General features: G+C 40.7%; 5 protein-coding genes across 9 annotated transcripts in view; 3 read left to right on the top strand and 2 right to left on the bottom strand.

Annotated features, from left to right (window-relative positions):
* The first annotated feature begins 1,527 nt into the window (after positions 1 to 1,527).
* Positions 1,528 to 10,294, top strand: LOC112450980 (ovochymase-2). The gene is made up of 12 exons (XM_037978450.1): positions 1,528 to 2,994; positions 3,068 to 3,165; positions 3,617 to 3,714; positions 3,795 to 3,967; positions 4,035 to 4,130; positions 4,212 to 4,378; positions 4,464 to 5,618; positions 6,239 to 7,050; positions 7,125 to 7,218; positions 7,300 to 7,431; positions 7,754 to 7,807; positions 9,565 to 10,294. Exons 1-7 carry the CDS (start codon positions 2,931 to 2,933, stop codon positions 4,692 to 4,694), a joined length of 927 nt encoding a protein of 308 aa, XP_037834378.1. The 5' UTR covers positions 1,528 to 2,930; the 3' UTR covers positions 4,695 to 5,618; positions 6,239 to 7,050; positions 7,125 to 7,218; positions 7,300 to 7,431; positions 7,754 to 7,807; positions 9,565 to 10,294.
* Positions 10,295 to 10,591: 297 nt separating this feature from the next.
* On the top strand, positions 10,592 to 15,676 carry LOC108243452 (NADH-cytochrome b5 reductase 2). The gene is made up of 9 exons (XM_017428881.3): positions 10,592 to 10,729; positions 10,917 to 11,069; positions 12,359 to 12,431; positions 12,676 to 12,782; positions 13,215 to 13,344; positions 13,433 to 13,516; positions 13,651 to 13,736; positions 13,817 to 13,916; positions 15,437 to 15,676. The coding sequence occupies exons 1-9, from the start codon at positions 10,715 to 10,717 to the stop codon at positions 15,607 to 15,609; spliced, it is 921 nt and encodes a 306-aa protein (XP_017284370.1). The 5' UTR covers positions 10,592 to 10,714; the 3' UTR covers positions 15,610 to 15,676.
* Positions 15,677 to 16,462: 786 nt separating this feature from the next.
* poglut3 (protein O-glucosyltransferase 3) lies at positions 16,463 to 21,114 on the top strand. Its single transcript, XM_017428911.3, has 6 exons — positions 16,463 to 16,825; positions 17,190 to 17,387; positions 18,667 to 18,950; positions 19,027 to 19,231; positions 20,070 to 20,266; positions 20,443 to 21,114. Exons 1-6 carry the CDS (start codon positions 16,588 to 16,590, stop codon positions 20,875 to 20,877), a joined length of 1,557 nt encoding a protein of 518 aa, XP_017284400.1. The 5' UTR covers positions 16,463 to 16,587; the 3' UTR covers positions 20,878 to 21,114.
* A 258-nt stretch (positions 21,115 to 21,372) lies between these two features.
* rep15 (RAB15 effector protein) lies at positions 21,373 to 25,215 on the bottom strand. 4 transcript variants are annotated; one of them, XM_037978451.1, is made up of 3 exons: positions 23,406 to 25,215; positions 22,260 to 22,525; positions 21,373 to 22,190 (listed from the first exon to the last, which is right to left on the bottom strand). In XM_037978451.1, exons 2-3 carry the CDS (start codon positions 22,482 to 22,484, stop codon positions 21,645 to 21,647), a joined length of 771 nt encoding a protein of 256 aa, XP_037834379.1. In that variant the 5' UTR covers positions 22,485 to 22,525; positions 23,406 to 25,215; the 3' UTR covers positions 21,373 to 21,644. The 4 variants fall into 4 exon arrangements, with proteins under 4 accessions (XP_037834379.1, XP_037834381.1, XP_037834380.1 ...); XM_037978453.1 differs by having other exon boundaries at positions 21,373 to 22,187; positions 23,406 to 25,211; XM_037978452.1 differs by lacking the exon at positions 23,406 to 25,215 and adding an exon at positions 22,656 to 22,869.
* Positions 25,216 to 25,247: 32 nt separating this feature from the next.
* ppfibp2b (PPFIA binding protein 2b) overlaps positions 25,248 to 27,006 on the bottom strand; it is a 69,035-nt gene continuing 67,276 nt past the window's right edge. For both annotated transcript variants that reach the window (XM_037978449.1, XM_037978448.1), the window contains 2 exons: positions 26,320 to 26,385; positions 25,248 to 25,340 (listed from right to left, as the gene is read on the bottom strand). In XM_037978449.1, the coding sequence (XP_037834377.1) occupies positions 25,263 to 25,340; positions 26,320 to 26,385 (144 nt within the window). In that variant the 3' untranslated portion in view covers positions 25,248 to 25,262. The remainder of the gene's footprint in view (positions 25,341 to 26,319; positions 26,386 to 27,006) is intronic.

Below are 27,006 nucleotides of genomic sequence, written 5' to 3'. Positions count from 1 at the left end.
TATTTTAGAGACTGAGCGATCATTTAACCTGGAGTCTTGCAGATGTTGCTACCTGGCCCTTGTGTAGATTCAATTATTTTAAATGAAAGTCACGTGAACCACGAGGATCCAGAAAATCTGTTCGTATCGCAGCATCAGAGCTGTTTGTCCTTCTACTCTGAACGCAGAAAAAGTGGGCTACAAGCTGCATGAGAAACGAAAACAAGCAAAAAGTCCAAAAAATAAACAAAGTGCAGGAAGTGCAACGTGTTTTTAATAAAACAGCTGTTTATTATCATCATGCGCCGTATTCTCCACGGTTGTGCAAAACATCATTTGGAAAAAAGGAAATCATGATCTTTGATCAAAGTTTGACCTAAAACCATTGCATAATTAGTTCAATAGTGTCAAATGTTTAAAGCAGTGGTTCTCAAACTGTGGTACTCAGGATCCCAGTCGAGGCGCTCAGAAGTCATTTACTAACTAACATAATTACACGTCAAACGCTGAGCTGTGAAGTGAAGCCAAAAACGATGAGGATCTTTGCTCCGAATGGAAACTGCTTCAAACAGAAGTGGTTTACTGACATGGCTTACTGAATCTAAAGGACTCATTAGCAACAAAAAATGATCTCAGATTTGGGGCAGAAGAAGAACCAAGACTGCAGAGAATGAGGACTGAATGAGACTGTCACATTTCGAACCACAACCTTCAGCCAAACAAGTCTCTTCTTGTCAGATACGAATAGAAGTCTGTACTCCTGGTTTTAATGTCCGTTGCGATAGTTGGTACTGGTTATAAAAACACGAAGAGTCACTGGATTAAAGGATTTAGCATTTTACTTCCACTCTAAAGGAGCTCAATAGTCTAAATCAGGGGTGTCCAACCCTGGTCCTCAGGGCCTCCATCCTGCAGGTTTTCCTTGTTCCTCTGCTCCAACACACCTGATTTGAATCAATGGGTGATTAACAGGCTTCTGCAGAACATGAAGAGGTGATTTAACCTCTGAATCAGGTGTGTTGGAGCAGAGAAACAAGGAAAACCTGCAGGATGGTGGCCCTGAAGACCAGGATTGGACACCCCTGATGTAAATGTGTAAAGCCATGAAGCTGGTGTGCATTGAAACTAAATGACCTCAGTGACGAGGTGAAACTGAAAAGTATTTATAAAAATCTACATATGGGAAGCCTGGCAGCTGCTGATGTGAGTTTCTCAGTCTCCCATCTTTAAGGAAACCGATGTTAACATAGATAAATGAGTGACTGATCCTCTAACAGATGGTCCGTGTTTGTGTGAGAGGAGGTGATTGGGGACAGATGAGATGTCTTCACCTCCCTGTATTCCATGTAGACCCTTCGACATGGAAAAACATTCAGCTGTTGTTGCTTCTGAGCTTGGCAACGGCTCCCTGACAACTGTGGCGCAGCAACCGGGCCGAGAGCTGCGAGTCACGTCCAGGCATTGCAGACAGGGGAGGTCTGGGCCCAGCCGGGGATGACGGCAGGGATGCCATTTTATTGTCGATGAAGAGAGACTTAGCTTCAAAGATCAAACCTACTAAAACTTAATTCACTCAAGAGTGTCTGGAAACATTACAAAGATAAGGTCACTCACCTTTAAATGCCTCGTATCGATCTTCTTTTACAGCTGAGCTTCTTCCTGGTCTCAGATCTGTGGGACAAACTGGATTATTTGAACACGTGCTGAAGTAAAACACGTTAGATATTATTTGGTAGAACTGATAAGAACTCGTGTCTGGGATCAGAACTGGACAGAAATTTAGAAAACTCCAGAATTTAGTAACAAAAGTAACAAAATCTACCAGAATAAAGTTTTTAACTTGGAAGGATATTTCCTGAAATGTTATTAAACAGATATAATTATATGAAAATTCAAATACTTCCAACTGTCTGCACTGTCCTGAGCTGGTTTATGACTTCTGTGAAATCTCGTCTTCGAATAGGTGGAATAAAAGAACCCTGGAGTGTATTTAGTATCAGAAGACGAGTCCACAGAAACAGAAACAGAGTTGCACGCTCGTATCTCAGTTTTCTCCTCACTTCTCACAGTTTTGGTTTTTAAACGAGAAGAAGCAGCTCCGAGCCATCAGGTGAGTAAAATGTCTTCAGATTGATAAAGTTTTTGTTGTTGTGTTAATCTCAGTTTCCTCAGAGGTCAAACTTTATTATTAATCTTCCATTTTGGCTTTTAGTTCATTTATTTTTTCACTTTATAATAATTAGTTTTACCATCCCTACAGTTTGACTCCTAACTGAATTATTTTCACCGTAAATACAATTTATTTATTTTCATAAATACTTTTCTTCTAATCTTTAGGAAGAACAGTAACTTTTATTGTATTTTACCTCACTTTTACTGATTTCCCCACTTTGTTTTACTCATTTCTACATTTTAAAGATCATCTTTTTATACATTTTATAATTTTAATACCAACCTCTGCTGTTTTCCTCTGTTCCTTGGACAACTTATTGCTGATTTAAATGATCTAGTTCTGTTCTTTATGTGTTCAGTTAGTTTTTATCTGGTGTAAAGTACTTTATCTACTTTGCTTTATAAATAAAGTTTGATTTGATTTAACAATTAGCTCTTTTTTAACAAAGACAGAAACGGTTGTAAAGCAGATTTTAATTAAATTAGTTGTGTTTAATAATCTGAGATGTTGCAGGTGGAGAAAGAAACTTTTCTGGTTTTTAAAAGTTTTCCATCAGTACTTTGTCTTCTTGCTTCTGTTGTTGGCCTGTTTGTGTCTCTGCAGCAGAAATAAAACTGTTGACCTTTAACTCACAAAAGCTTTCATCACACTTGTGCAGTTTCTGCTGCTGGTGGGTTTAACCCGACCAATCAGAGGCCTTCCCTGGCCCGTTAATGACGCTCTGCTGTCTATAAAGCGTTCATTGTTCAGCAGGGAGGCCCGTTCTTCACGTCCAGAGATGAGGACCGCCGCCGCCGCCGTGCTCTCTCTGTGGGTTTGGGTCGGCTCTGCTGCTCAGACAGGTGAGGTCAAAGGTCAAAAGAGCTCTTTAGGGTTGAGTTTGACAGCTTTGAGAAGTTTGGATCTTTCTGTCAGATCAGAAATGTGGTGCCTGTCCGGCGTGGAACCCAGCGGTCCAGTCTCTGAAAGTGGTTGGAGGAACCCGAGCCTCGTATGGATCCCACCCGTGGCTGGTCAGTTTGTTTTTGATCCTTTTCTTACAGGAAATCCATTAATTGTGATGTTTCTGTTTGTGGTCATAACACAAGGGCATTTATATAGCACTTTTCAGCAGCAAGGCGATCCAAAGTGCATAAATAATCAAATACAGATCAATCATGTATGATCTAAATGAAATCATGAAACCAAACATGTCTAAACATGAGCTAAAACAGTCAAAATAGTAGCCAAAATAAAATCATGATAAAATTAAAACTGAACTAAACAACAATCAGGAATCTAACAAGATCTAAAATATGAGCTCCACAGGTTGTAAATATAAATCCAGTGATTATTTCCTGAAGGTTTCATTGAAAGGTTTCATTGCTGCTATGAGATATTTTGCTAACAGACAGGCTGTCATTATCGTAAGCGATAGTAATGCATTAGCTGGGCTAAATTAAAAAAAATAAGTATTATTTTCAGGTGTCCCTGCAGAACAAAGGTTCTCATTTCTGTGGAGGAGCCATCTTGACTGCTTCCTGGATCCTGACGGCCGCTCACTGCTTCCCCTCCGTATCCAAGTACAGAACCCGCCCTCCTGAAGTCCTTATCCTGGCGTTTCAGCGGGGAACTTTCTGACAGGATCGTGTCTGTTTCTCAGAGACTTCCTGGGCGATGTGAGAGTTCTGGTGGGAGAGTTTGACCTTCGGGCCAAGGATGAAGATGAGCAGGTCTTTCAGATCAAGTCTGTCTCAGTCCATGAAAAGTACAGTCCGGCTTCTCCGATGAATTATGACGTGGCTCTGGTGGAGCTGGATCAGCACATTCAGATGGGTCGGTTTCCATTAAAGCAGCTTTTTTAATTCCAGTTCATGCAGCTGATGTGTCCGTGTCCGAACAGGAGCTCGGGTGAAGCCGATATGTCTTCCTTTGCCGGATGTGAGTCTTCCTCCTCAGACCAGTTGCATTGTGGGCGGATGGGGAAGAACAAAAGAAAGTTTGTAATTTTTCAATTTATTTCCTCACGTGTACCAAATAAATCTGTTTAACTGCCTAAATGTGTCCTCCTGGTTTCTAGAAGGTCGTCTCCCTGCGGTCCTGAGAGAAGTCCACTTGGGTTTAGTGGCTCCAGCCAAGTGCAAACAAGTCCTGCAGACTGTCAAAAGTCCATTCCTGAGCCAAAGACCAGGTCTCATGACAGTTCTGTGTGCCGGGCCAGAGGAAGGAGGAAGAGACGCCTGCCAAGTAGGAAAAGTTGTTTTCTGCCTGACGAGCTGAAGTTTATCATCCTTACTTCGTCCCTTCTCTTCCCACTCCATCTTCCTCCCAGGGAGACTCTGGAGGTCCTCTGGTATGTCCGGTGGGGTCAGGAGGAGGTCTGTGGGTGGCGTTGGGGATAACCTCCTGGGGTAAAGGCTGCGGTCGGAGCTGGGGAAGCAACAGCAGCCGAGCTCCTTCCAGGAGAGGATCTCCGGGGGTTTTCACCGACGTCAGGCTGCTGCTGCCCTGGATCAAAGTCAAACTGAGGCAGGGTAGGCCGTGTCCAGATCTCAGGAGATGAACCAGAAGGAGAAACAAATAAGTTGTGTGTATCTGTTGGGTTTTAACCACATGATGAGCTGGAATAACCCAGTACAGATAAGAATGACCCAAATAAAAAGTGTTGAATGTTTGTTTTATCCTTCATTTTCTTATTACCTTCAAAACTGTCTCGTTAAACGCCCAGAAGAATCAGAAACAAACTGCAATTTTATTATATTGTCTTTTATAGTTATGAGAAACATTAAAAATAAACAGCTGCGGACAAAAACAAATCCAAATCACAAATCCCATTTAGATCCAGAGGACAACAGTGGAAGGGAACAAGAAGAAACCTCCAACAGAAACCAGAACCAGGCTCAGGACGGGAGGCTGACATGCAGCTGGAAAAATAAGTCTGAAAATGCAAAAAGTGGGTCAAAACAAAAACAGCGTCTCAGAAATCTGTAATAAAGACCAGCTGGAAGAGCCTGCGAAGTTTCCTGTTTGTTGTTGTTGCTGTTTTTACTAAAATGTTTCTAAATGAGTGGAATAGTTTGTCTTCTTCTCTTTGTTTGTGTTTGCTTCAGCTGAGCAGCAGGAAACAACTTTATCAACTCATTCACGATGGTGCACATGTGCGTGTGTGTGTGTGTGTGTGTGTCAGGGCTTTGCAGTGTGACGGATGGCCCGGTTTCTGGCAGCGAGGGGGTGATCAGGAACCCCAGCCTCCCTGATGATCACTATGACAACAACCAGTGAGTGAAGGACGGCTCCCTGATGCCCGCTGTGTTGGGGAAACGCTCGCTGCGATAAAATGTCGTGTTTTGCAGGTTGTGTCTGTGGAGGATCAGTGTTCCTGCAGGTTTTAGTCTTCGGCTGTAGTTCGATCAGTTCGACCTGGAGAATGGCTCGTTTTGTCAGCACGATCGGCTGACTGTTTCAGTCGGGCCTCAGAGGCCAGTTGGTGAGTTTTTAAATCTCCTAATGTGAGCATAAACACGTCCAGTAATTAATTCATCTGCTTAATGAGCAAACAGTCAGTGATGATCCCTTTACTTGTGTTTTTGTTTCTCTCTGATTCTAATAATAATTATTTAATCTATATAGGATGATGTGGCTTGTTTTACTTTATAAAGCCTGTGTTTATTGAGTGAATGCTGACTCAGCGTTCACTGCATCGCTTTCCTGTTTTCGATTTTTTTCTTACATCTTATAACTTCAGCATACTTTGTGCAGTTTTAACCACTCATATACTAAAGTATTATGGAATACTTTATCAGTATTCCTGATAAAGTATTCCAGCTTTATCAGGAATACTGTTTTATGACTTTTAGTATTTGTAGTTTCTATAGTTTTTGAATTATTTAACTTTATTTATCTGAAATCTACTGGCTCTATTTCTGTACTTTTAGCTTTTGGCTACAGTTTAAGCTTCTGTATTTCTAATTTTGGCTTTTAACTGTTGTTTTTTTTTATTTATAATGTTAAAAGTATCACACATTAAAGAATCCTTTGGTCTCACTGAAGTGACAGAAAGATGTGCTCATCCATCAACTCCATTTTCCTTATTTTCTCGTTTTACAGGGATATTCTGCGGACAAGTCCTACCAGGTTCACTGGTTTTTCAGAATTCCCAGAATGCAACACTTCTCTTCTCCTCTGACATTAGCAGAACAGGGCGAGGCTTCGCAATTAGGCACAGCACCGTCCAGGGAGGCTTTTCTCCAGGTGGGAAACAGAACATTTAATACTGAAAACACAAGGATGCTGTTGTTCCAGCAGTTTGGCTGTCTGCTCTGTCTCTAGCATCAGACTTTTACTGAAGTACTCGTATAATTACCTGAACAAACATCTATTCTACAAAAAGTAAAAGGTATCTTTTTTAATCTCTCAGGAGGGGGTCACTCCTGTGCAGGATGAGGACACACCAACACTTTCTTACTGCAAAGAATGAACCCAAACATAACGATATCAAAATGTGCAGTTTTAGAGAGTTTACCAGGACTTTTCCAGATACATTGAATGCACTCACTCAGTGTAAAGTCTGTTGAATCTGCTGAGAAACACGTAGAAGCTGACCCACATGAAACTGGCTGTAGTTTAAACAAATACGACCTGTAAGTTTAACATTTGACCTGTTTTCAGTCGCTTCAGCTCTTCCCTCAGGTGAACGAACACACGTGGTGTTCTTTGTTTCCTGTGCACAGAACCGGGTTGTCTTCTGTTACTGTTGTTGTTTGTTTGTGTGTTTTTGTGTGTGTGTGCCATCAGCATGCGGTTCAGTTGTTCTGGTGGAGGATCAGGTTTCACTCCACAGCCCAAATTACCCACAATCCTACAGTAATGACTGTTCCCTGCGCTGGGTCGTCTACGCTCCGCAGGGACACGTCGTTAAGGTGCCGTGCACAGTTTATACACCACACTCCACTACACCTGATGTGTAAAAGTGAATCTGAGCTTTTCTTTTCAGCTGAACTTTGTAGATTTGGACCTGGAGGAGTCAGAGAGCTGCTTGTATGATTCCCTCAGTGTCCTGGCAGATGTTGAAGGAACAGAGAAGATCGGTGCGACGGACGTCTGCGTAACTTCTCGGCATTATTTCAGACCTCAGAGGCAGAAAGTTTGTTGTGTTTGTTTTATGACAGCGGCGTTGTGCGGCAGCAGCATCCCTCTGCCCGCCCTGTCCTTCAGCAGCATCATGGTGCTTCAGTTCTCATCAGACAGCAGCGTCACACACAGAGGCTTCAGAGCTGAGCTGACATTCATCAGGATCTCAGGTCGGTCCACGTCAGGACTGTAACGTCCATCAGTTAGGGTTCAGTACATTTTATACCCTCCTGCATCATTCCCCTTCAAAGTTGTATGAAATACACAAACAAATATAATCATAAACTGGCTAAAAGCTAAAGGGTTCATCCTCATATTCTCCAGGACCTGTTTTGCTCAGGTTGTCATCCAATGCCTGAACTGAAAAAAACATTTAAAGGGGGAGACAAGCATCTTTAATGATTTTCCTCATTAGCCCTGGTAGAACATTTTAGATTTAACAGAACGTCAGTGATCAGTGGGAAGACTTTCTTCTTTGTTTGCTTTTTGCAGATCTGCACGATGGACCAGAGGTGGACGCTCAGCCACAACTTCAGACATCTTATGGTTTGTCTCTTTGCTTGCTTCCGTGTCAGAGCGTTGATGTTTCAGATCATTAGAGCGGAGGTTCTTCTTGCTGCTGCTGAGGAGTCCTCTGCAGTGCAGCTGCTCTCCGCTCGGCTCTGAACACACGAAGGATGTTTCTGCAGCGATGTGGGCTCAACACGGCAGAGTCAGCAGCCTTTCTAACAGTCCTGAGACATTTAACACCGACGTAACAGCTGAGAAGTTACAGCTAACGTCTTTATTTTTACTAAACAGTAAAAACAAAAGACTCATATGAAAACAGTTCAGTGTTTCAGTTCTCGTTTCCCTCAGATCTGTTGACACAAAATAAAAACAAAACTTTTAAAAGAGCTAAAGTAAAGTGAATCTTTAAAATGTCTTTAATTAAAGTGAAATTGGGTTCTGATCATGTCGGTGGGAATTTAATTTTTCCACTTTAAATTTGTCATAAATCTGAAAAACTGTTTTTGTTTTCCTGTAAACTCAGAATAATCCCTTCCACACGAGGCAGATATAACACATATCGTCTGTTTGTCCAGTTTCGTCAGTCTCTCAGCTCTCTTGTTTGGCTTCTGTCAGTTTATTCAGTGCGTCAGCAGGTTTAACTCTCATCACACGCAGTGTCTCGAGACGTTTATGTTGCTTTTACCTACATCTCTAACCACCACCACCACCACCACCACCCCACCCTCCAGTGGCTCGGTGTTTGTAGGTGTGTTAGATGTGATCTAAATGGTCTCTTATAGACGTTTACCTGCAGGCCTGTAGGTGCAGGACATAAAACAGGACATATAACATCATGTTCTGGTGTCACACAACCTACAGATCTGCTTATTATAACATAAACAAACCATAATTCAGCTTTTTACTGTGTTCGAAGCAGGTAAGTAATTTTAAATCACATTTTTCTGACTCAGGTGATATTAAACAGAATCTGCACGACCTTATATGAGGTGATGAAGTGCGTGAGGCTTTACTCTAACAAGGACCACCGGAGCGTGGGCTCCTATCGTTGAAGTTGATTTGTACAGAAACCTCAGATTGTTTTGAAGACAAAAAAAGGCTGGAACATGCAAATCAGTGAGTAGAGGATGGAGGAGTGAGGACCTGTATTTTCCTCAAGGATTCAGCTCAGAGCCTCTTCATCGACTGATGAAGGACATCCAAACCGCAGCTGAGGAGAAGCGACAGGAAGTGGAGGAAAATCAGGGATGTTGTTGTTTTGCGGTGCTGTGGGTCCCGGGGGGCAGCGTTGAGACAACAGGAAGGATTTCACTGCTTTGGCTGCTTTTTCTGACTACACAGGACTCCATGTTTTATTTATTAAAAACTGCTGAACTTGATTACCTTCAGAGAAACCTTTGCACTCAGTGTGACCCTTTTTTTCAAATTTAACTGAGCTAACACTGTACTTATTACAATCTACAAACTTGTTAGGATGTATTTGTTATGTAAACTTTAGTTTAAAGTAACTTGAAGCTGTCTTTTATCTATATAGAGGTTTAAAAGTTTGACTTTAGACTCAACATTTGGTGCTGAGGTCCAATAGAAAACTACATAAAAACAGATGTTTGTTAATTTGATGTATTAGAGCTCCCTCTGCTGGCAGAAACTAAAAGTGAAGCCAATGAAACAGGCTGTAACACTGGCAGTCTGGTTTAGATTACTGATATAAATACACACATAAAATTATACTCTCCAATAAATGGCTTTATTACATTTAGGTAATAGTAATTATTTGAGCCTTTGTGTTGCAGATCCAGCTGATCTGATCTACCATCAGGTCTCAGAAGATCCACTTCCTGTTGGCAGGAGATCAGATGATGAAACCTCAGGAACTGATCTACAGAACTTTATGGATAACATCTGAACTACCCTGAAATTAATCTTACAGTTTGAGTTTTTACATATTAAATAAGTATCACGTTAATAAAATATGATTTATTACTGCAGCTTCAAATGTAGGACACCTATAGTTGTTGCAGCTAAAAACTTTAATGCTTGATGTTTGTGAAGTGCTACCTTTTCTCCGTGGCATCACTTTTTAGTTTAGTGCTTTACTGCAAATTACTAAAGGGCATTGTTGTATTTTTGATTGTCTTTATAATATAAACATCTTTGCATCTTGAAAAATGATTTCTCGTTTTAATTTTTACTTTTCTGCAAAAGTAAAAATGACCTCCAGATGCCACATTAAACATAAAATTAATTCACATTCAGGGTCCCTTTATAAAGGATTTATTCATGCTTTACAAGTAGATTATTTATGCATTTGTAAACACTTTACACAACGTATATAATGTTGTAAAACATTGTTCATACATTAAAACAGACTCAGTATTTCAGGTAATTTATTTCCAGTTACTTAACTAACTTTTTAAACTGAATAACTAACAGGTACAGAACTTGATCTTACTAAATAGTAAATATAAATATTTATAATAAATCACTGATAAAGGGGCTCCTATTAGGAAATGTCCTGATTTCTAACTGCATGTTACTGAGATTTAAAAAAGTAATAAATTGATCCAGTTATAGTTGTTAAGTTTTTTTGACTTATTAAAAATGTTTTTGAACATCAACCAGTTTTAGTTTGGTTGTTTAAAATGATTTTCTGTTTATATAAAGGTTTGTTAGTGTTTCTGATAAAATGACTGAGTAAAGTTTTTCTCTCCTCCCCTCCATCTATGGTGTGATTTCAGGCCTCTTCTCCTGCCTGAGAATGTGTCACCATCAGACCCGTCCTACCATTGGTGCTTGGACCTGTCACCTTTCCCCCAGCGGGAAGCCACGCCCCTTTCAGAGGCTGTGTGTGTGTGTGTGTGTGTGTGTGATAGGGAGGGTTTTCATAGCCTGATCTGTGTGTGGACTCTGCTCTGGCACTCTGGCACACTTTCAAGTTAAGATATGGATCAAACCTTGGTGAGAAATTATCTTTTCTTTTAACATTTAACTCATTTTTTAAGCAGAGAAAGATTGGAGCTTAATGTTTTATTTGCTTGCTGTGTTATTAACCTGGAAAGCTGTAAAACTCTCTGAAAATTCACGTTAAAAATGCCTGAGAAATGCAGCTTTGTCTGGCCTGATTAAAATGACATTTGTCCTGCAGGTGATCCCGGTGGTTCTGGCGGTGTTTGCGGTTGTAGTGACAGTGCTGTTCTCCCTCCTGCGAAAATCTCCAGAAGAAAAGAAGAAGAAGAAAGGGCCCGTAACGCTCCAGGACCCCATGATAAAATATCCACTACCTCTTGTCAGCAAACAGGTGAGCTGCGAAGAAAAAGCTCCACACTTAACACTTATTTTTAAAGCACATTTTCTCTTTACTTCATCTTATAAATGCACTGCAGATGGAAAGAGTTTCTAGTTACCGAAATTTTATATTTTTAGCTGCCACATCAGTTTTTTAGTGCCATTGTAAATCATTTTTATAAGGAAATATATAAAACTATGAGCTCAGTCTCCATTTGTGGCTCTATAGAAGCTGTATGTCAGACTATATGGCAAGCTCTTTGTATATTTATTCAATAGCCTTCATTTCAAGGGGACTATGGCAAGCCATTCATGTATTTATTCAATATCCTTGATGCCAAGTGTAATTTTCACCCACTAGTTCATGACTACGCTGCATTAGTTGCACATTTGGTTGCACTAGTTCAACTAGTAATGCTTTTTTTGCCAACTAGTAGCACTTTTGCCTAACTAGTTGAAACAGAAGTGATATTAGTAGCCCAAAAGTCCCAACTAGTTGGCTTTTTAATGCACCAGTGGACCACTGCCCCAAACTAATTAACATATGTGATGTACAAGTTAACTAGTAAGCATCAAAAGCACTAACATGTTAACTAGTCAACACAAATTTATGTCTACTTTTCAGATAGTGATTGTAAAATTTGTGCACTAGTCGACTACTGTTATCTAAACTTTAAATAGTCTACTAGTAAACTATAATGTTCAGTAGTCTACAAGTAAACTATTTTTTGGTTACAAGTTAACTAGGTCAATTTTTAGGTCAGACTGGGGGACTAGTAGGCATATTTTGTGTTGACTAGTTAACATGTGTGGGTTTTTGATGGTTAACTTGTAACGTACAGCTGATAACTAGTTTGGTGCAGTGGTGCGTTTAAAAACTAACTAGGTGGGAGTTTTGGGCTACTAGTGCAACTGACTAGTATGAATTATGTTCCAACTAGTTGGTCAAAAGTGCCACTAGTTGTAAAAAGTATTAGTAGTAAGAGTGTTTGTTGAACTAATGTGACAAAATGTGCAGAGTAAACTAGTTGGTGAAAATGACTCAAAATATGAAGGATGTGAAATAAATATCCGAACAGCTTGCCGTAGATGTTGGCTGGAAGAACGACTTACTGATCTGAAGCTCCTAAATCTGCTGCCTGAGAACATTGGGACTTAAAATAAAAGTTACTTCAACACATCACACTTCAGATGGAAACATAAAGACGCCTTTGTCTCAAACTGAAACTTATTTCGCCGCCCAGCAGGAATGTTGTTTTTACTTTTCGTCTGTTTCTCGAACCCGTCTGTGTCCTCGTGCAGGAAATCAGCCACGACACAAAGAAATTTCGGTTTGGCCTTCCATCTGCGTCTCATGTCCTTGGACTGCCAGTAGGTAATAAAACAGCTCCCCTCTGATTAAAAAAAGAAAAATCTCATTAAAGTAAAACCTTCAGACACGTCAGGAGCCTCTCATACCTCTTAGAATGACTAAATGTTTTAATTGTAAAACTTCGAACTTGTTTCAGATCCAGACTGCATGCATAAGATAGATCCAGATTTGAATCTGGATTTGTGGTGAAAAATAAGACCTTGAAACTGATGCTTGTTTCGTGATTTCTCGTTTTCACCTGCTGCAGGTCAGCATGTTTACCTGACAGCCAAGGTGAACGGCAGTCTGGTGGTCAGACCCTACACTCCCGTCTCCAGTGATGAAGACCAGGGCTTTGTTGACCTTGTGGTTAAGGTAATTAAAAATAAAGGCTCATTTCTTAAAAACAACCCAAGAACACAACGAACAATTCAACTATTAGGAGATAAAGTGAGCAGAGAGATTAGCAAAAGGTTGGGTTGATTCTAAGTCTTTTACAGGAAATGGGAGGAGACACTTTGCCCAAATTTAACTTTTAAAATCAAATTTTCTCCCCTGATCTTCATCATTGGATCTCAGAACAAAACTTCTTTAAATTCTTTTATTTTTTTAGCTTTGTACAGAACTGATAAGTTTTATGAGGTGAAAAGTTTTTTTTTAATTTATTTCCTTTTTTTAATGACAGTTTAATTTGTCATACATTCTTTTTGTAAATATTAAGTTCTGATAAATAAAACCTCAGAACTGAAAGATTGTGCTGACTTTTTACCGAAAAGTTAAAACATTTTTTTCTTAAAACTTCTTCAGATCTACTACAAAGGCTTCCACCCATCCTACCCAGAAGGAGGACAGATGTCTCAGTACCTGGACAACTTGTCCATCGGAGACACTATTGACTTCAGAGGACCCAATGGACTCCTCATCTACGAGGGGAAAGGTTCGAGGTTTTTGCGTTTTAATTTGAATACAGCGTATTCAGGTCGTCACTGAGCACTGAGCGTTTGTCTCTCCTGATACCTGATCAGGTGTGTTTTCTATTCGAGCCAACAAGAAGACGGAGCCAAAGGTTCAGAGGTTTAAACACGTTGGGATGATTGCTGGTGGCACAGGTTTGTTCTCCTTCCTGTTTAACTCCTTACAGCTTTATAAGGGATCTCACAAAGCTGCAGACTTTTAAAGCTTGTATAGATGCAGTTTAAGCCCCGCCCACCTGAAGCTCACCTGGTGTGTTTGGTTGCCTCAGGCGTCACCCCGATGCTGCAGTTAATCCAGAGCATCACGTCAGATCCTGATGACATCACCAAGTGCTCCCTGATATTCGCCAACCAGGTCAACTGCGTGTTCGTTCTGTTGCTTCAGCAACATTCTGCACATGTGGAAGAATTCACGGGTTCTTTTCTCCATCTCAGACGGAGAACGATATTTTACTGAAAGAGGAGCTGGAGGAGGTGCAGAAGAAGCATCCTGAGAAGGTTCAGCTCTGGTACACTCTGGATAAACCTCCACAGGGTGAGAAAACACTTTTAAACTATTAGTTTAAAGTTGTATGATTCGTATTTTTACATTCAGAACAGAGGGAGCTTCCAAAGGCAGTTTTATTCTAAAAGAAATGTGGCTTTAACTTTGAAAAGCTGCAGCACTTTCGTCCGATTTACTTACTTTTATCAAGAGGAAAATCACGTTTGTTAAATAAGATTTTAAAGTCTTTTAGCTCATATTGTTTAGGTTTTGTGGTCTGGTTTTATTAATTTAGTTCAGCTTTTATTCTGAAAGTATCTAAGGACTGAAACAGGTTTGGTCATTTTATCTTAAAAACATTTCTTTATTCGACAGAAAGCATGTTTATTTATTCATTTCTCCAACTTCTGCTCCTAACAGGCTAACCCTAGTAAATCTTTATGGTATCAGAATTTTAGGAGTTTTGCTTCTAAGTAAACAACAACAACAAAACAAAACAATGATGCGTTTGAATTTTCATGCTGTTTGCTAAATAAGATAACTGGATGTCTGGGTCAGATATTTCCCCCTGAAATAAAGAATTAAAAAAGGAAAAGAACTGCAATTTTATTCACAATTGATAAAATTATATTCCATAGTTGCACTTTTTTTTATTTTTCCTAAAGTAAGAAAGAAATATAATCAAACATTTAACTAAATCAAATTTAAAAATGACATAACATTAATCTGGAGCTTCAGTTTTTTCCTTATTTTAAAAAATGCATTAAAGTTTGTGTTTTACGTGCTCCTGGTCAGTGTTGCCTCGGAAAGAAAAATAACTGTTTGTGCTTCGTGTGAAAAACGGCTTATTTCACTCGGCTAAACGCAATTTTTAGTCTCTTTGATTTAAAAATAACGCAGACAGGAAGTGTTTCATGTAAAGCTTTTGTAAAAATAAAAAGAGGAATCCAAAACAATCTTCTGACAAAAAGGCAGAGTGAACACTGAGCGCCGAATGACTGCTGAAGAAGCTGAAACTGAGTCATTAAAGCTAAAAGAAGCAGAGCACTAGCTAGAAGCTAAAAGTGGCTAAAGGCTAGCTAAAGGCTAAATGTTGCAAAGGTCAGCCAAATGCTAAAATTAACAAAAGGAGTGCAAAAAAAATCAAAGGTAGCAAAACACGAGCTAAAAGCTAAAAGTAGCAAAATGCTAGCTAGAAGCTAACAAAAGGTTAGCTAAAAGCTTAATGTAACAGAATGGCAGCTAAAAGCTAAAATACTTCAAAGAGAACAGAGTTTTCGAGAGAATTGAAAATATCTTAATGTATTTCTATGGGTAAATATTTGTAAATAAAGTGAAATATTTTAATCAGTTTTAACGTGACGAAAACCAAAAGTCAGAAGAGCCAGAATCTCATGAAGGAGCTGAATGTTTCGATATATTAACGGCTAAATTAGCACAAAGTCTGCAAATGTTAGCTTGCAAAAATCGTACAAAAAGAGCCGTCAAAGAACAAAACAGGAAACATCTTGGTTCCAAAGTATTTAAAACCTGTTTCTGTGATTGGTTTTATTTTTTTTCTGTCCTTTCAGGCTGGAGCTACAGTTCTGGATACGTGACCTTTGACATGATCAAAGACCACCTCCCCGCTCCGTCCTCTGATGTCCTCATCGTCCTCTGCGGTCCTTCACCAATGGTCAAGAATGCCTGTCTGCCGAATCTGGACAAACTGGGACACCAAAAAGAAAATATCTTCACGTACTAGAAGTCTTTATTCTATCATTCAGGCCTTCAGTTCTCACAGCACAATAAAAGTCTTTGTTTTAATGTAACCGCCATTAATTTACTTTTGGTGAAGTTAACTTTTACAACCAGTGTTGGTTTACAGTCATTTCACAACTTTTGCTTCTCTGTTAAGAAAACAGCAACTCACAGGAACCAAAGCAAGTCTTCTGCCTTCGATAACAAACAGGTTCCTTTATTGTGTTCACATCATTTAGTTAAAATTAGCCAAATATATGAAGAGAAGCTAAATATATATCTTAATCTCATGCAAAATGTGTAGAGAACTGCACCAGACAACAGCTGGGTTATCCATATCTGGGTTTTAAAAGAGTTTTAGCCTAAAGAAATTCATTTAGAATAAAAGTAATAAGACAAAAAAGTTGTACCTTTAAACAATTATTTAAAAGGATAATAGTTCAGTTAAAATATGAAACATAGTTGTGCCAAAGTTCTGTCATCAATATTAATATTTCACCAAATATTAACGCGTTTCTGACAATAATTAAATAAAATCTACGGTGGCCGACAGGTGCAAACGCGCAGCAAACATCTGAACGAGCTGCTGCGCGTTTGGATCCTGTCGGCCACCGTAAAAATGTGATCATTTACTTTTTAGTTCTTGTACCAAAAATGAGTAGTTGCTGCTTTACTGACACCTAAATATTTTTATAATTTATTTTGTTCAATAAAAGACACTGTAGTAGTTTTTATCTCCCTAAACCTTCGTTCTTTTTCTTAGTATTAGTTATTTTATTGCTAAAATGCCCTTAAAATTATTGTTTTGACAATAGTTCCCTGATTTATTTGACTTGTGTTGAACATTTCCGACGCTCCTGAAGGCAGCACCGGGCAGTGGGCGTGGCTTTCAGCCAACATGTCGGAGTGAAGACTTCGCGTCTCAAACTTCACGGATTTTTTCCGCAACTTTGCGCGTTTAGCTCGCGGCTCCGGGAGGAAAATGACGCGCAGGCGAAGCGGAGACTCGGTCAGAGCTGCTCGGGGCGCTTTAATGCGCAGGTTCGTGGTTTTAGCGGCGTTTTTTAGCGTGGACTTACCGGTTTCTGACTGTGGAGGAGTCAGTCCGCAGAGGTGTCTCATCTGGGGTCCAGGACTGGATCCCGACGCAGTTCTGCCGGTCCGGTACCTTTTTATTCAGGCCGTCGGTTCTAAAGGAGAGAACCTGACGGTGTCTCCAGGTAATTCAGCTGTTGTCAGTCATGTAAAAGGGTTATTTATGTGTTTTTTATTACACATAGAGGAGATCTTTCTGTCCCTTTTTCCTCTGATGTGATGAAGCAAAAACTAAAAAAAGATCTTAAAATAATAAATGCAAACTATGAAATCAAACCTAAAATAAATGTTATCCTGAACTATGTGAAATGGTGCAGTTTGAAAGCGTTTACTCCAGTAGTTTCCCAGATGTGATTCAGAAATGCAGGTATGCAGTCAGTGTAAACAAAGCACTTTAATCTGCATAGTTCTCAACAAATCTGTGCGTAAATAAATAGCACATAAAACCAAATGTGCTGCTTTAATGCTGTTTTTGCTTGTGCTGTTCAGGTAAAGACACGTTTAAAGTGAAGATAAGTCCCCTTGACAAGAAGGAGTACCTCCGTGTCCATGTCCCTCCACCTCTGGACAGAGGAGACGGCTCTTTCCTGGTCCGGTACCGTCTCTATGGGTCCACAGTCAAAGGCCTGAAGGTAGAAATCCTCCACCAAGACGCTGCTGTGGCCCAGTCCCCCTACATCCTCCGAGGTACGGTCTGCACCGTGGAAACGGTTGTTTTTATCCGTTTTACCTCATTTCTGCAGACTGAAAAGCAATTTAACCGTCAAATAATACGACATTTAGTCAGGAGCGTTTGTGCACGTGTTTTCCCACCAGTTTCTTCTGCATCGGCACTCCCCGAATTTTGCCCCATAAAAGTAAATGTAAAAAATACCAAACCTCATACCCAGGAAGTTGAAAAGGTTTCTAAAATCTTAACCAGACAAATGAAACCGTTTTTAATGTCCTCACAAGTTAACGGCTTTAAAAAATAAAAAATAAAGACCTCTACATCTAGATGACACGTGAGCAGGAAGGCGGTTTACTTGTGTTCACTTTTACAGCATTTATAAAAGAAGGACCTTATAATAGGAACAGATGCATAAACAGAGAGAAATGAACATTTGCTACAAGAAGTTTTAAATACTTGTTGATAATTTTATTTAACATCTTAGAAGTTTGTGTGTAGATTTGTTTCCCAGGCCCAGTCATTGGAGAACTAACAACAAACAATATGTGTGAAAAGAAAAGCTGATAAAACTGATGGTGGGTGTGGTTTTCTGCATTTCAAGCAGAGGTATCAGCCGAAAGCCCTGCTCAGAAATCAGCAGCTAAAACGCCTGACTGATGTAAACAAACCAGTTATTTTGTTGCCAATGATGCAAACGTGAGGAAAGTGAAAACAGACTCTGTGTTGCACATTAATGTTGTCCCCTCTTAAAGAGCATCATAAACTTAGAGAAGTTGTCCCTGATTTGAGGTGACACCTTCGCCCGCCAGGAAACCCTCTGCTCCTCCCCTCCCGGCTCGTCATCGCTTCTATCATCGCCCGGCTGACTCAAAATGATTGACAGCCACGTTTACCGTTGTGTTACAAAACTCCTCTTCTTCCGTTCGGTCACTTGATAACTGAGGCAGATTGTTGCGGCTTCAGGAGAGGAATCTGTGTCTGTGTCTGCGAAACATTTTCCATCGTTTTAAGAGTCGTCAGGTCCGGGCTGCAGACGGACCAATCAAACAAACACATTTCATGTTTGTCGAGTTATGTTGTTGTAAGAAAAAGAGCTGAAATAGGACGACAGACTTCATCTTGTCTCTCCACAATATTCTAACAGAGGCCTCTCCATCCCTGAACCTTCACAGATGCTGTTTTTTGCACTTTTTACTGAGACCAGCGTGGAAAAGCACCTTTTATCTTTGAAGATCTACGCTGAAGTTGAATAAATTTGTGTTTTAAATCTCACCCAGGTAACTTGTTTTCCCTCAGGTCCAGTTTATCATGAATACTGTGACTGTCCTGAGTCGGACGCTTCTGTCTGGCAGAGCGTCTTGCGGTGTCCCACAGAGGAACCCCAGATTCTGGCGGATTTCGAGTCTTTTCCCACGGTCAACCTGCAGCATCTTAGACAAGAAGTGCCTCGCAGGTTCTCCAACAGAGGCGGCCTCGTTCACTACGCCGTCATCGACAACAGGGTGTACCGGCGCACTTTGGGGAAATACACCGACTTCAAGATGTTCTCTGATGAAATGTTGCTGTCTCTAACCAGGAAGGTGGGACTTTGTGTCCACTCATGTGTTCATACTACCTCTTGACGACCAAAAGATTAATTTTCTGTCTTTGCTGAAGGTAAGACTTCCTGACGTGGAGTTTTTCATCAATGTGGGCGACTGGCCCTTGGAAACGAGGAAGGAGGGAGCCGTCCCCATCTTCTCGTGGTGCGGCTCCACGGACACACGGGACGTCGTCCTCCCCACGTATGAAGTCACACACTCCACCCTGGAGACCATGAGAGGCGTCACGAACGACCTGCTGTCTGTTCAGGGCAACACAGGTGGCCCACACTCCCCTCCTCCTCCGGGAGGCTTTTACTGTCGCAGTAAAATGATGTTTTTATCGCAGACAGATGTGTTAGAACCCAGGTAATATGTTTGTTTTGTGCAATATTCCTCCAATCTGTTCTTACAACAGCTTTTTGGCACAGCGGATATTTAGAGTTGTTAAATTAGAAAAAGTAAAGATGGAAAAAAACACTTTTATTTCCATAAACTGTACCTCAGCATGTCTGCAGTGAGAAACGCCTTTTATAGCAGTGAAAATAATAAGTTACAGAGTTGTTTCCAGGTTAGCAGAGGCACTTCTATTGAATTATTGCTTTTCATATCATGTATTACAATAACCATGACTGCATAATGTGTGTTACAGTTTCTGTTTAACTTCATGATACAATTAATCTTTTGCCCAAGTCTTTAGAAAGTTGTCCCAGTTTGAGATGATGCTCCACTCCTGGACGTCAGTGAAACCGTAGAAGTTGGAACTGAATTTAAAGGAATAAAAAAGCCTGACAACAACATAACAAAAACATTTAGTTTAGGTTTTTTTTTTCTTACCAAAATCTCAAGTGGAAGGAAGATGAATCATGCTTTTTATTGATGTTACCACCGTCCACCAGGGGGCGCCATCAGAAGTTAATTCAGCATAAAAATCTGGAATTTGAACCCAGTATATCTGGAAAACTACTGGAGTAAACTCTGTCAAACTGCACTATTTGATATAGTTCAGGATAACATGTTTATGTTTGATTTTATAGTTTGAGATGAGTATATTTCAACATGATTTAAAGAAACTTTTTGTCCCTTACATCCTCACGTTAATCCTCTGCCTTCTACCAGGGCCTCCGTGGGCTAATAAAACTGAGCGGGCGTTTTTCCGTGGGCGGGACAGTCGAGAGGAGCGCCTTCAGCTCGTCTCTCTGTCTAAGAAGAACCCGGAGCTGCTGGACGCCGGCATCACGGCATGGTTCTTCTTCAGAGACAGAGAGAAAGAGGTGGGCAAAGCGCCGCTGGTGGGATTCTTTGACTTCTTTAAGGTGAGGTGATCTTTTTTTAAATGAATAAATTCTTGTGTAACGCATACTTTAGAAGTCTGAAGCAGGAAGAGTCGAGCTTCAAGAATATTTTCATTTTTTATGATTGTAACTTCTGTGTTATGCAGCACTAAATAAATATGCATCAGATATAGTAAAACTTCTCTTCTCTTCTGTAGTACAAGTACCAGGTGAACGTGGATGGGACCGTGGCTGCGTATCGGTTTCCGTACCTCATGCTGGGGAACAGCCTGGTTTTGAAGCAGGACTCGCAGTATTACGAACATTTCTACAGCCACCTAAAAGCAGGAAGTCATTACGTGTCTGTGGAGAGGAACCTGTTGGACCTTTTGGAGAAAATCAGATGGGCCAAAGAGAACGATGCCGAAGCAGAAGAGATCTGCAGAGCGGGACAGGAAGCAGCCAGAGAGCTGCTGCAGCCCAGCAGGTTGTACTGTTACTACCACAGAGTCCTGCGCGAGTACGCCGACCGCCAGGCGGGCCGGCCGGCGCGACTCGCCGACATGGAGCTGGTGCCGCAGCCGGACGACCACATGGCTGCGTGCACGTGTGCACGGGACACAACACACCGCCATGTGAAGGATGAACTTTGACAGACATTTTTTTATATAAAACATTCCTGACAAGAGGTGAAAACGATGAATGTTCCTGGTTTTAATTTGACAGTTTTTGGGTTTGTTTGTAATGACAGTTGGATAAGTGACTTTTAATTAAAATGTTTCTAAATGTGCCTTTTAAATGGGATATTTCTGAACAGTATTAGATTAACCCTAACCCGCTGCCTTTAATGCCAGAGTTTGAAACTAAACTGAGGAACGTTTTAGCTGTTTTTGTTAACCCTTTTCATGTGAATTTACACTTAGGGCATTTTTTGACACAATTATTGACAAAAATAGACAACAAAGACCAACATTATTATGGCCATTTTGAATTGGGTTGACTCCAAGAGTTAATCAGTTGTAGATGTGCAGACAATCTGAGAGATTTTTTGAATTATCTGAAAGTTTCAGTAAAATCCATCCATTGAATTCTGACAGTGACACTAATGCTGCAAACAAACAAACACACAGACACGGGCAAAAACAATATTACTTTGCCTTCAACAACAAATGATAAATATGTTTAATGAGCTTAAAATTGCATGGAAGGTTTTGGCAAACGATGCAAATAATGAATGTGATTAATCAGAAATGAACAGATTTAATGTTGTAGTTGGTGTAACAGCCTGTTTGTATCCATCAGTGTTTGTCTTTTTGTGTATCCTGAAGTCACATCATGAATTTCTTTGGCTAAATTTAAAAAGAGCAAAGCTGTCGGTTATTTCTTGGTGACCACCGCCTGGAGGAAAATGCTCCAATGTTCAGCTGAATTTAACGATTAAAGTGAGGGGCTCGCTCAGGTTGTTGTTAATAATCGACCGCATCATTTCTGGAGGTTTATGAAAAGACTTTGAACCTTTGAAGAAGTTCTCAACCAAATCTCTGTCTATCCTGTTGCATTTTGCAGTGGCCACCTCCAAGTTGTTGCTGAGGACACCGTAAATGTTCTCCTTGTCGTCTTTTTTCCCAAAGAACAAGAAGAGGGCGTAGCAGTCCTTGCCGATGGAGGCGCAGAAGTCGACCATCTTCTCGTAGGTGTTTTTACTGCTGGACTCCATCTGGGCCATCTTGATGGACTCAGTCTGGGCCTCCTCTGTTGCGCTCTCCTCACGTTTCTCCTTCCTAGGCAGGTGAACAACCTGCACAGCTATTTGTATTTTCGGGTTCTTGGTGGGTTTCTCCAGCACGGCCCAAACCCAGTCAGCACCCAGGAGGATGCGCTGCTCCGGGGTCATGACGGTGCAGCTGAAGGAGTCCGTCATGTTGAGGCTGAAGCTCTGAGAAATGTAGGTCATCAGGAAGACCTGCTGAAGGAAGACACGTTTAATGACCGTTTAGGAGACTTCCTTGGATTTTAATCGGCTCGTTGATCCAACCTGAGTTAACGCCTGAGGACTCGGGTGGAACTTTTCCTCTGGGTCTTTGAAGACCAGGTACTCCTGGGTTCTGGTCGATGCAGCAGAGATGCAGTTGCTGATGAGATGTATGAAATCTTTGGGTTTGTTCGCAGGTGGGGTTGTCAGTTTGAGTGAGCTGCGTTTAAAAGTGAAGAGCCTGAAGTTCCTGAAAGGGTTAGAAGAGATGCTGACCTTCTGGCCCATGTTGAAAAGTTAGAAGATCAGATCGTGGTCTCTCTGATGCACTGAAAAGACGGAGTTTGAGTTAAAATGGACATAAATAATGCTGTGAAAAGTTATCACCCCCTTACAGCTTTCTTCCATTTTTAATTTGTTGTTGCACTTAAATGTTTCAGATCAGCAAACAAAGAATACCTGAGTGAAATCGTTTCATTTATTAAGGAGAAAAGGTGGCGAACCTTCCCAGGAGAGCGACACATGAAGGCCCGCAGGCCTCACTGCCTCAGTTAAGGTCAAAGTTCATGAGACAAGAAGGACGAGACGACAGTGACCTCCATGGGAGGGTTCCAAGACCAAAACCACGGCTGACCCAGAAGCGTAAAACCAACACTGCCTTTTAGGAAAAGATCATCATACCCACAGTCAAACACGGCGGTGGTGGTGTGATGGTCTGGGGCTGTTTTTGGCTGCTTCAGGACCTGAACGACTCTCTGCCAGGTCTAACAGTTCATCACCTGGGGTCTGCAGCGGGACGATGAGCCGAAGAGCAGAACAGCAGCTGAACCAATCACAAACGACCAAATCATTAGGTCCACACGGAGCCAGATTGCTTTGGATAACTTTATCTTCCTTTAATAAATGAAACCATCATTTAAAAACTGCATTTTAGATTTACTCAGGTTATCTTTGTCTGATATTAACATTGGTTTGATGACGTATTAAACGTATTAGTGCGACAAAAGCATAAATAGCAGTAATCTGTAAGGGTGTGATAACTTTTCACAGCACTGTACAGACAGTGTAGTTGTATTTATGTAGCTGTATTCTGTAACAACAAAAGAAAACAACCAGATAAGCATTGAATTGACTTTCCTGTTCTGACCATTAAATAAATACTGTTTGCTCCACCAGTGCAACCTGTTAGTAAATCATGTTTTATCTCACCAGGATGGGTCTGGATATTCCTGCTGGTTCCGGTTGGCTTCCAGTTCTCGTCTCCTGCCCCCTGCCCTGCTGAGATACACACATCCGTCTGAAGCTCGCTCTCAGGAATCCCTCTCTGTTCACATGATTCTGAAGACTGAAAATGTTTCAGACGGAAGAGAAGTTGGCTCTGACTGACACCTTGGGTGTGGTGTTTGCACCTGAAGGCTAAGTGAATCAACAAAAGCTTCATGTGACCAGTGAACTACCTGTAGCAGAGGTAAGCCTGAGGGGTTTGATTAGCAAACAAAATGCTTAGCTGTCTCTTTTCAAAGGGAAGTACCTGTGACAACAGTAAGTCAGGACAGGATTTAGTTTGGCTCTCACGGCAGCTGACGTGGGAACTTCCTGTTTCTAAGAGTGCAGGAATTCTAACCAGGACTTTGTCTTTTGGGTGTTTGTGCAACACTGTGTGTAGTTCATGCAGTTTGTTCTTGTCAGGATTCGGTTTTGTATGTTTCTTTTTGTATTTAGTGTTTTGTTTCTGGTCTCTGTTTGGGTTGGTCGTCTCTTTTGCTGTTTTCATGTGCTCATGTTCTCTGTGTCTGTCACTTGTTTACCTGTCATGCCCATCTCCACCTGCTCCTGGTTTCATAATCATCTCACCTGTGCCCACTTTTCCTGATTACCTCCCGTGTTTAAAACCGGGTCATTTCCTCCACTCACTGCTGGTTCATCGTCACTTTCTCGCTTCATGCTCTGTCCGGTTGTCCTCCCGTCTTGTCTCGGGTTTGCTCGTGTCATTCCTTCCTGGATTTTGTTATGTTTAGTTTGCTTCCACGTCAGGCTTTGTTTTGTGTTTATTGTAAATAAATGAGTTTTCTGCGCTCTGGGTTCGCCACCTTTTCCCCACATCATGACAGTTCTTGCATTAGCCAGAGGTTTCTTTTTGGAAAAACTAAAGACTGCAGTCGTCTATTCTACTCGGATCTTGTTGCTGCAAAACAAGTCCAAATTATTTTCCTTCCCCTGCCGTGCTTGACAGTTGGTTTGACGTGTTTGTGCTGATGTGCTGTGTTTTGTTTTTGCCAAACGCAGAGCAGTAACACAAACTGTCAGCTGAACTAAAATGTGAAACTAGGGGGAAATAAAAGACAAAAAAAGGTGGTGGTTTGTGGGAACCTGACAGAAAAAGACCCTCTGCAGCAGATAATCTGGGTTCATTCTTCAATTATATGACAACAAAGACACTCAGAGAAACACAAGTAATTCTTTGAATTGTTTCTGAAATCTTCTGAAATGTGTTTGAGGCTCAGAGGTTTATGTTTTCCTTCAGACATCAATGTTACTTCAATTATTGACAACAAATAGGGACCACCTTCTCTCCCTCAGTGGGATTATTAAAGGTTTTCATTGCAATGTCATGAATTCTGGTCCAAAAACAAAATCTGCACATTTTTTCCTCTTATATTGGTGGTTAATGTGTCCTTAACGTAAAAAATCTGGTTAGTTAGGTTAGTTTACCTTCAGAAACAGCCGGAGTGACTGAAAGTAGGTCAACAATGGGGACGGTCATGGAAGAGCAGTTTTTGATGTTTTGGTAGATTGTTGAGTAAAATATGCAGATAAGAGTGCTTTGTTTACATCGAGTGGGTGATTGCATGTCAGTAAATCAAAGGTTGTGTTAAATAATGAAACATGGAAAGTTTCTAAGAGCCTGAGACTCCTGACTGTGTAAACCAGCTGGGCTTTCAGGTTCTTTGTGTCCACAGCGTTACATGAGGTCACGGTGGTTACAGGAAGTGAGCCGGCTCCGTGCTGCCGTGTTAGGCCCGGGGTCGAGTCACACCTCAGGTCTCTGCTGTCATTTCGACAGCGTTAGTAAAGCGACATCTCCAGGGTCACCATCTGAGACCGCCTCAGCTCCTTCCGCAGCTCGTCTCGGCTGAGCAGGTACTGGAGGCAAAGCATCATGGGAGTGAAAGCTGGTGACTTCGCTGCTGAGTTGGGATCAGTAGAAGCAGCTTTAATGTAGATTTAATGCGCAGTAATCAAATGACACCACAAGACTTTTCTTTCATTTGGGATCATTTATTATAGAAGAGGAAAACTTGAAAACCATCTGGTTTATCTCAAAGATTTATGAAGGAAGTTTTATTTGAACACAAAATTCTAAAAAGATTTGCCTTTCAGGATAAACACTGTAAGGAAAACTGATCCCAAGTCAGTCGTGCCATGCACTTAGATCATTGAGATTTTGACAGAATGCAGTACTGTGCAAAAGTCTTGAGTCATTTGGCGTTCCTTTCATTTGCTTCCAAGGAGCCAGACTTTTTAAAAATATTTTAAAGTGTTCTCATTCACTTGATCTCCAGGCTTTCTGAAATTATTTGGACTTTGGCTGCTTTTCACTCATTTTAAGAGGAATTTTTTTTTGTTAAGACAGTCCTTTAAAGTCATAAAGACCATGTTAAAGGATTACTAGAAAGTCTGGCTGCTTGAAAGCTTAATGTAGTTTAACATTTGTGTTGAAACTGGATTTTTTTTAAAAATCAATCAAATGAAGCTAATGATTTGTGATATTTACTCCAATCTGTTAGAAATGAAAGCTTCACCGTAGCTGCAGACTAAATGTTTTATGACAAAAATGAAATGTTGGTCATCCAAAGCCTCGTGGTTTGGTTATGAAATTATAACTTCAACAAACAGAACAGAAGCAAAAAAAAAAACAGCTGCATGATGACGGCGTGAAATTTAAAGCTAAGTACCAAAAAGCATGTTTCACACCAGCAGTCGTAGGTTTTCTCTCATTTCCACAGTTGTACAGTGTTTTAATGGCGTCTCTCCCTCCAATAATCAGCAGATTTTTCGGCAGACCACAAGCAGCGAGCCACATGAGTCATTAAACCAGCAGCCTGTGTGTGTTGGAGCTTACTGTGAGGTTGTTGATGCTTTCAGACAGAGCTTCTATTTGCAAAATGGTGCTCTCTGCAATCGCCATCTGCAACACACACACCGATTACAAGTCAGTACTGCAGACACAGTTATACTGAAAATGCAGTAATTTTCTTAATTTTTCTTTCAAGATTACAGTAAATTACACAACCCCAATTCTGACAAAGTTGTAATGTTCACAATGGAACAGAAAACATATCAGATAATGAAACTAAGAAAATGTACTTTTTTATTTTAAATAGGATATTTTAAATTTTATGGCAGCAACAGATCTCAAAAAAGTTTGGACAGAGGCAACAAAAGGCTGTAAAAGTGGCATAAATAAGTTAGAGGAGCATTTCGCCAATTAACTATTAAGGTTAATTGATAACAAGTCAGTAAGAGGACAGAGTTCACAAGTCTGAGAAGAACGGCACCAAAAAAAGTGGAACGGTTTCAGGAAAATGTTCCTCAAAAGAAAAAAGACTGAGTATTTTATCATCTGCAGCTCATAAAATCATCAAAAGATTTAAAGAATCAGTAGAAACCTCTGAGGTCAAAGGTCAAGGCTCAGGAACACTGTCTGTAAACACAGTTCACCGTGCCGTCCACAGATGCTGCTTAAAGCTCTATCAGGCAAAGAAGAAGCCAGATGTGAACAGATGTGTCTCCTCTGGACCAAAGAGGA

This window comes from Kryptolebias marmoratus, linkage group LG11 (assembly GCF_001649575.2).
Source record: "Kryptolebias marmoratus isolate JLee-2015 linkage group LG11, ASM164957v2, whole genome shotgun sequence".
In the NCBI taxonomy this organism is placed as follows: Eukaryota; Metazoa; Chordata; class Actinopteri; order Cyprinodontiformes; family Rivulidae; genus Kryptolebias; species Kryptolebias marmoratus.
The sequence above is the reverse complement of the archived record's forward strand: the minus strand, read 5'-3'. Positions and strand labels throughout refer to the sequence as shown.

Excerpts from the sequence above, each read along its gene's own strand:
- LOC108243452 (XM_017428881.3), top strand. Across the intron at positions 12,783-13,214 it reads TTGTTGACCTTGTGGTTAAG|ATCTACTACAAAGGCTTCCA; the intron begins GTAATTAAAAAT and ends AAACTTCTTCAG. Across the intron at positions 13,345-13,432 it reads CCTCATCTACGAGGGGAAAG|GTGTGTTTTCTATTCGAGCC; the intron begins GTTCGAGGTTTT and ends ATACCTGATCAG.
- poglut3 (XM_017428911.3), top strand. The coding sequence starts at position 16,588 with ATGACGCGCAGGCGAAGCGGAGACTCGGTCAGAGCTGCTCGGGGCGCT. Across the intron at positions 16,826-17,189 it reads GAACCTGACGGTGTCTCCAG|GTAAAGACACGTTTAAAGTG; the intron begins GTAATTCAGCTG and ends TGTGCTGTTCAG. Across the intron at positions 20,267-20,442 it reads GATTCTTTGACTTCTTTAAG|TACAAGTACCAGGTGAACGT; the intron begins GTGAGGTGATCT and ends TCTCTTCTGTAG.
- rep15 (XM_037978451.1), bottom strand. The coding sequence starts at position 22,484 with ATGGGCCAGAAGGTCAGCATCTCTTCTAACCCTTTCAGGAACTTCAGG. Across the intron at positions 22,191-22,259 it reads GTCCTCAGGCGTTAACTCAG|CAGGTCTTCCTGATGACCTA; the intron begins GTTGGATCAACG and ends GTCTTCCTTCAG.
- LOC112450980 (XM_037978450.1), top strand. The coding sequence starts at position 2,931 with ATGAGGACCGCCGCCGCCGCCGTGCTCTCTCTGTGGGTTTGGGTCGGC. Across the intron at positions 3,968-4,034 it reads GGATCAGCACATTCAGATGG|GAGCTCGGGTGAAGCCGATA; the intron begins GTCGGTTTCCAT and ends GTGTCCGAACAG. Across the intron at positions 4,131-4,211 it reads ATGGGGAAGAACAAAAGAAA|AAGGTCGTCTCCCTGCGGTC; the intron begins GTTTGTAATTTT and ends CCTGGTTTCTAG.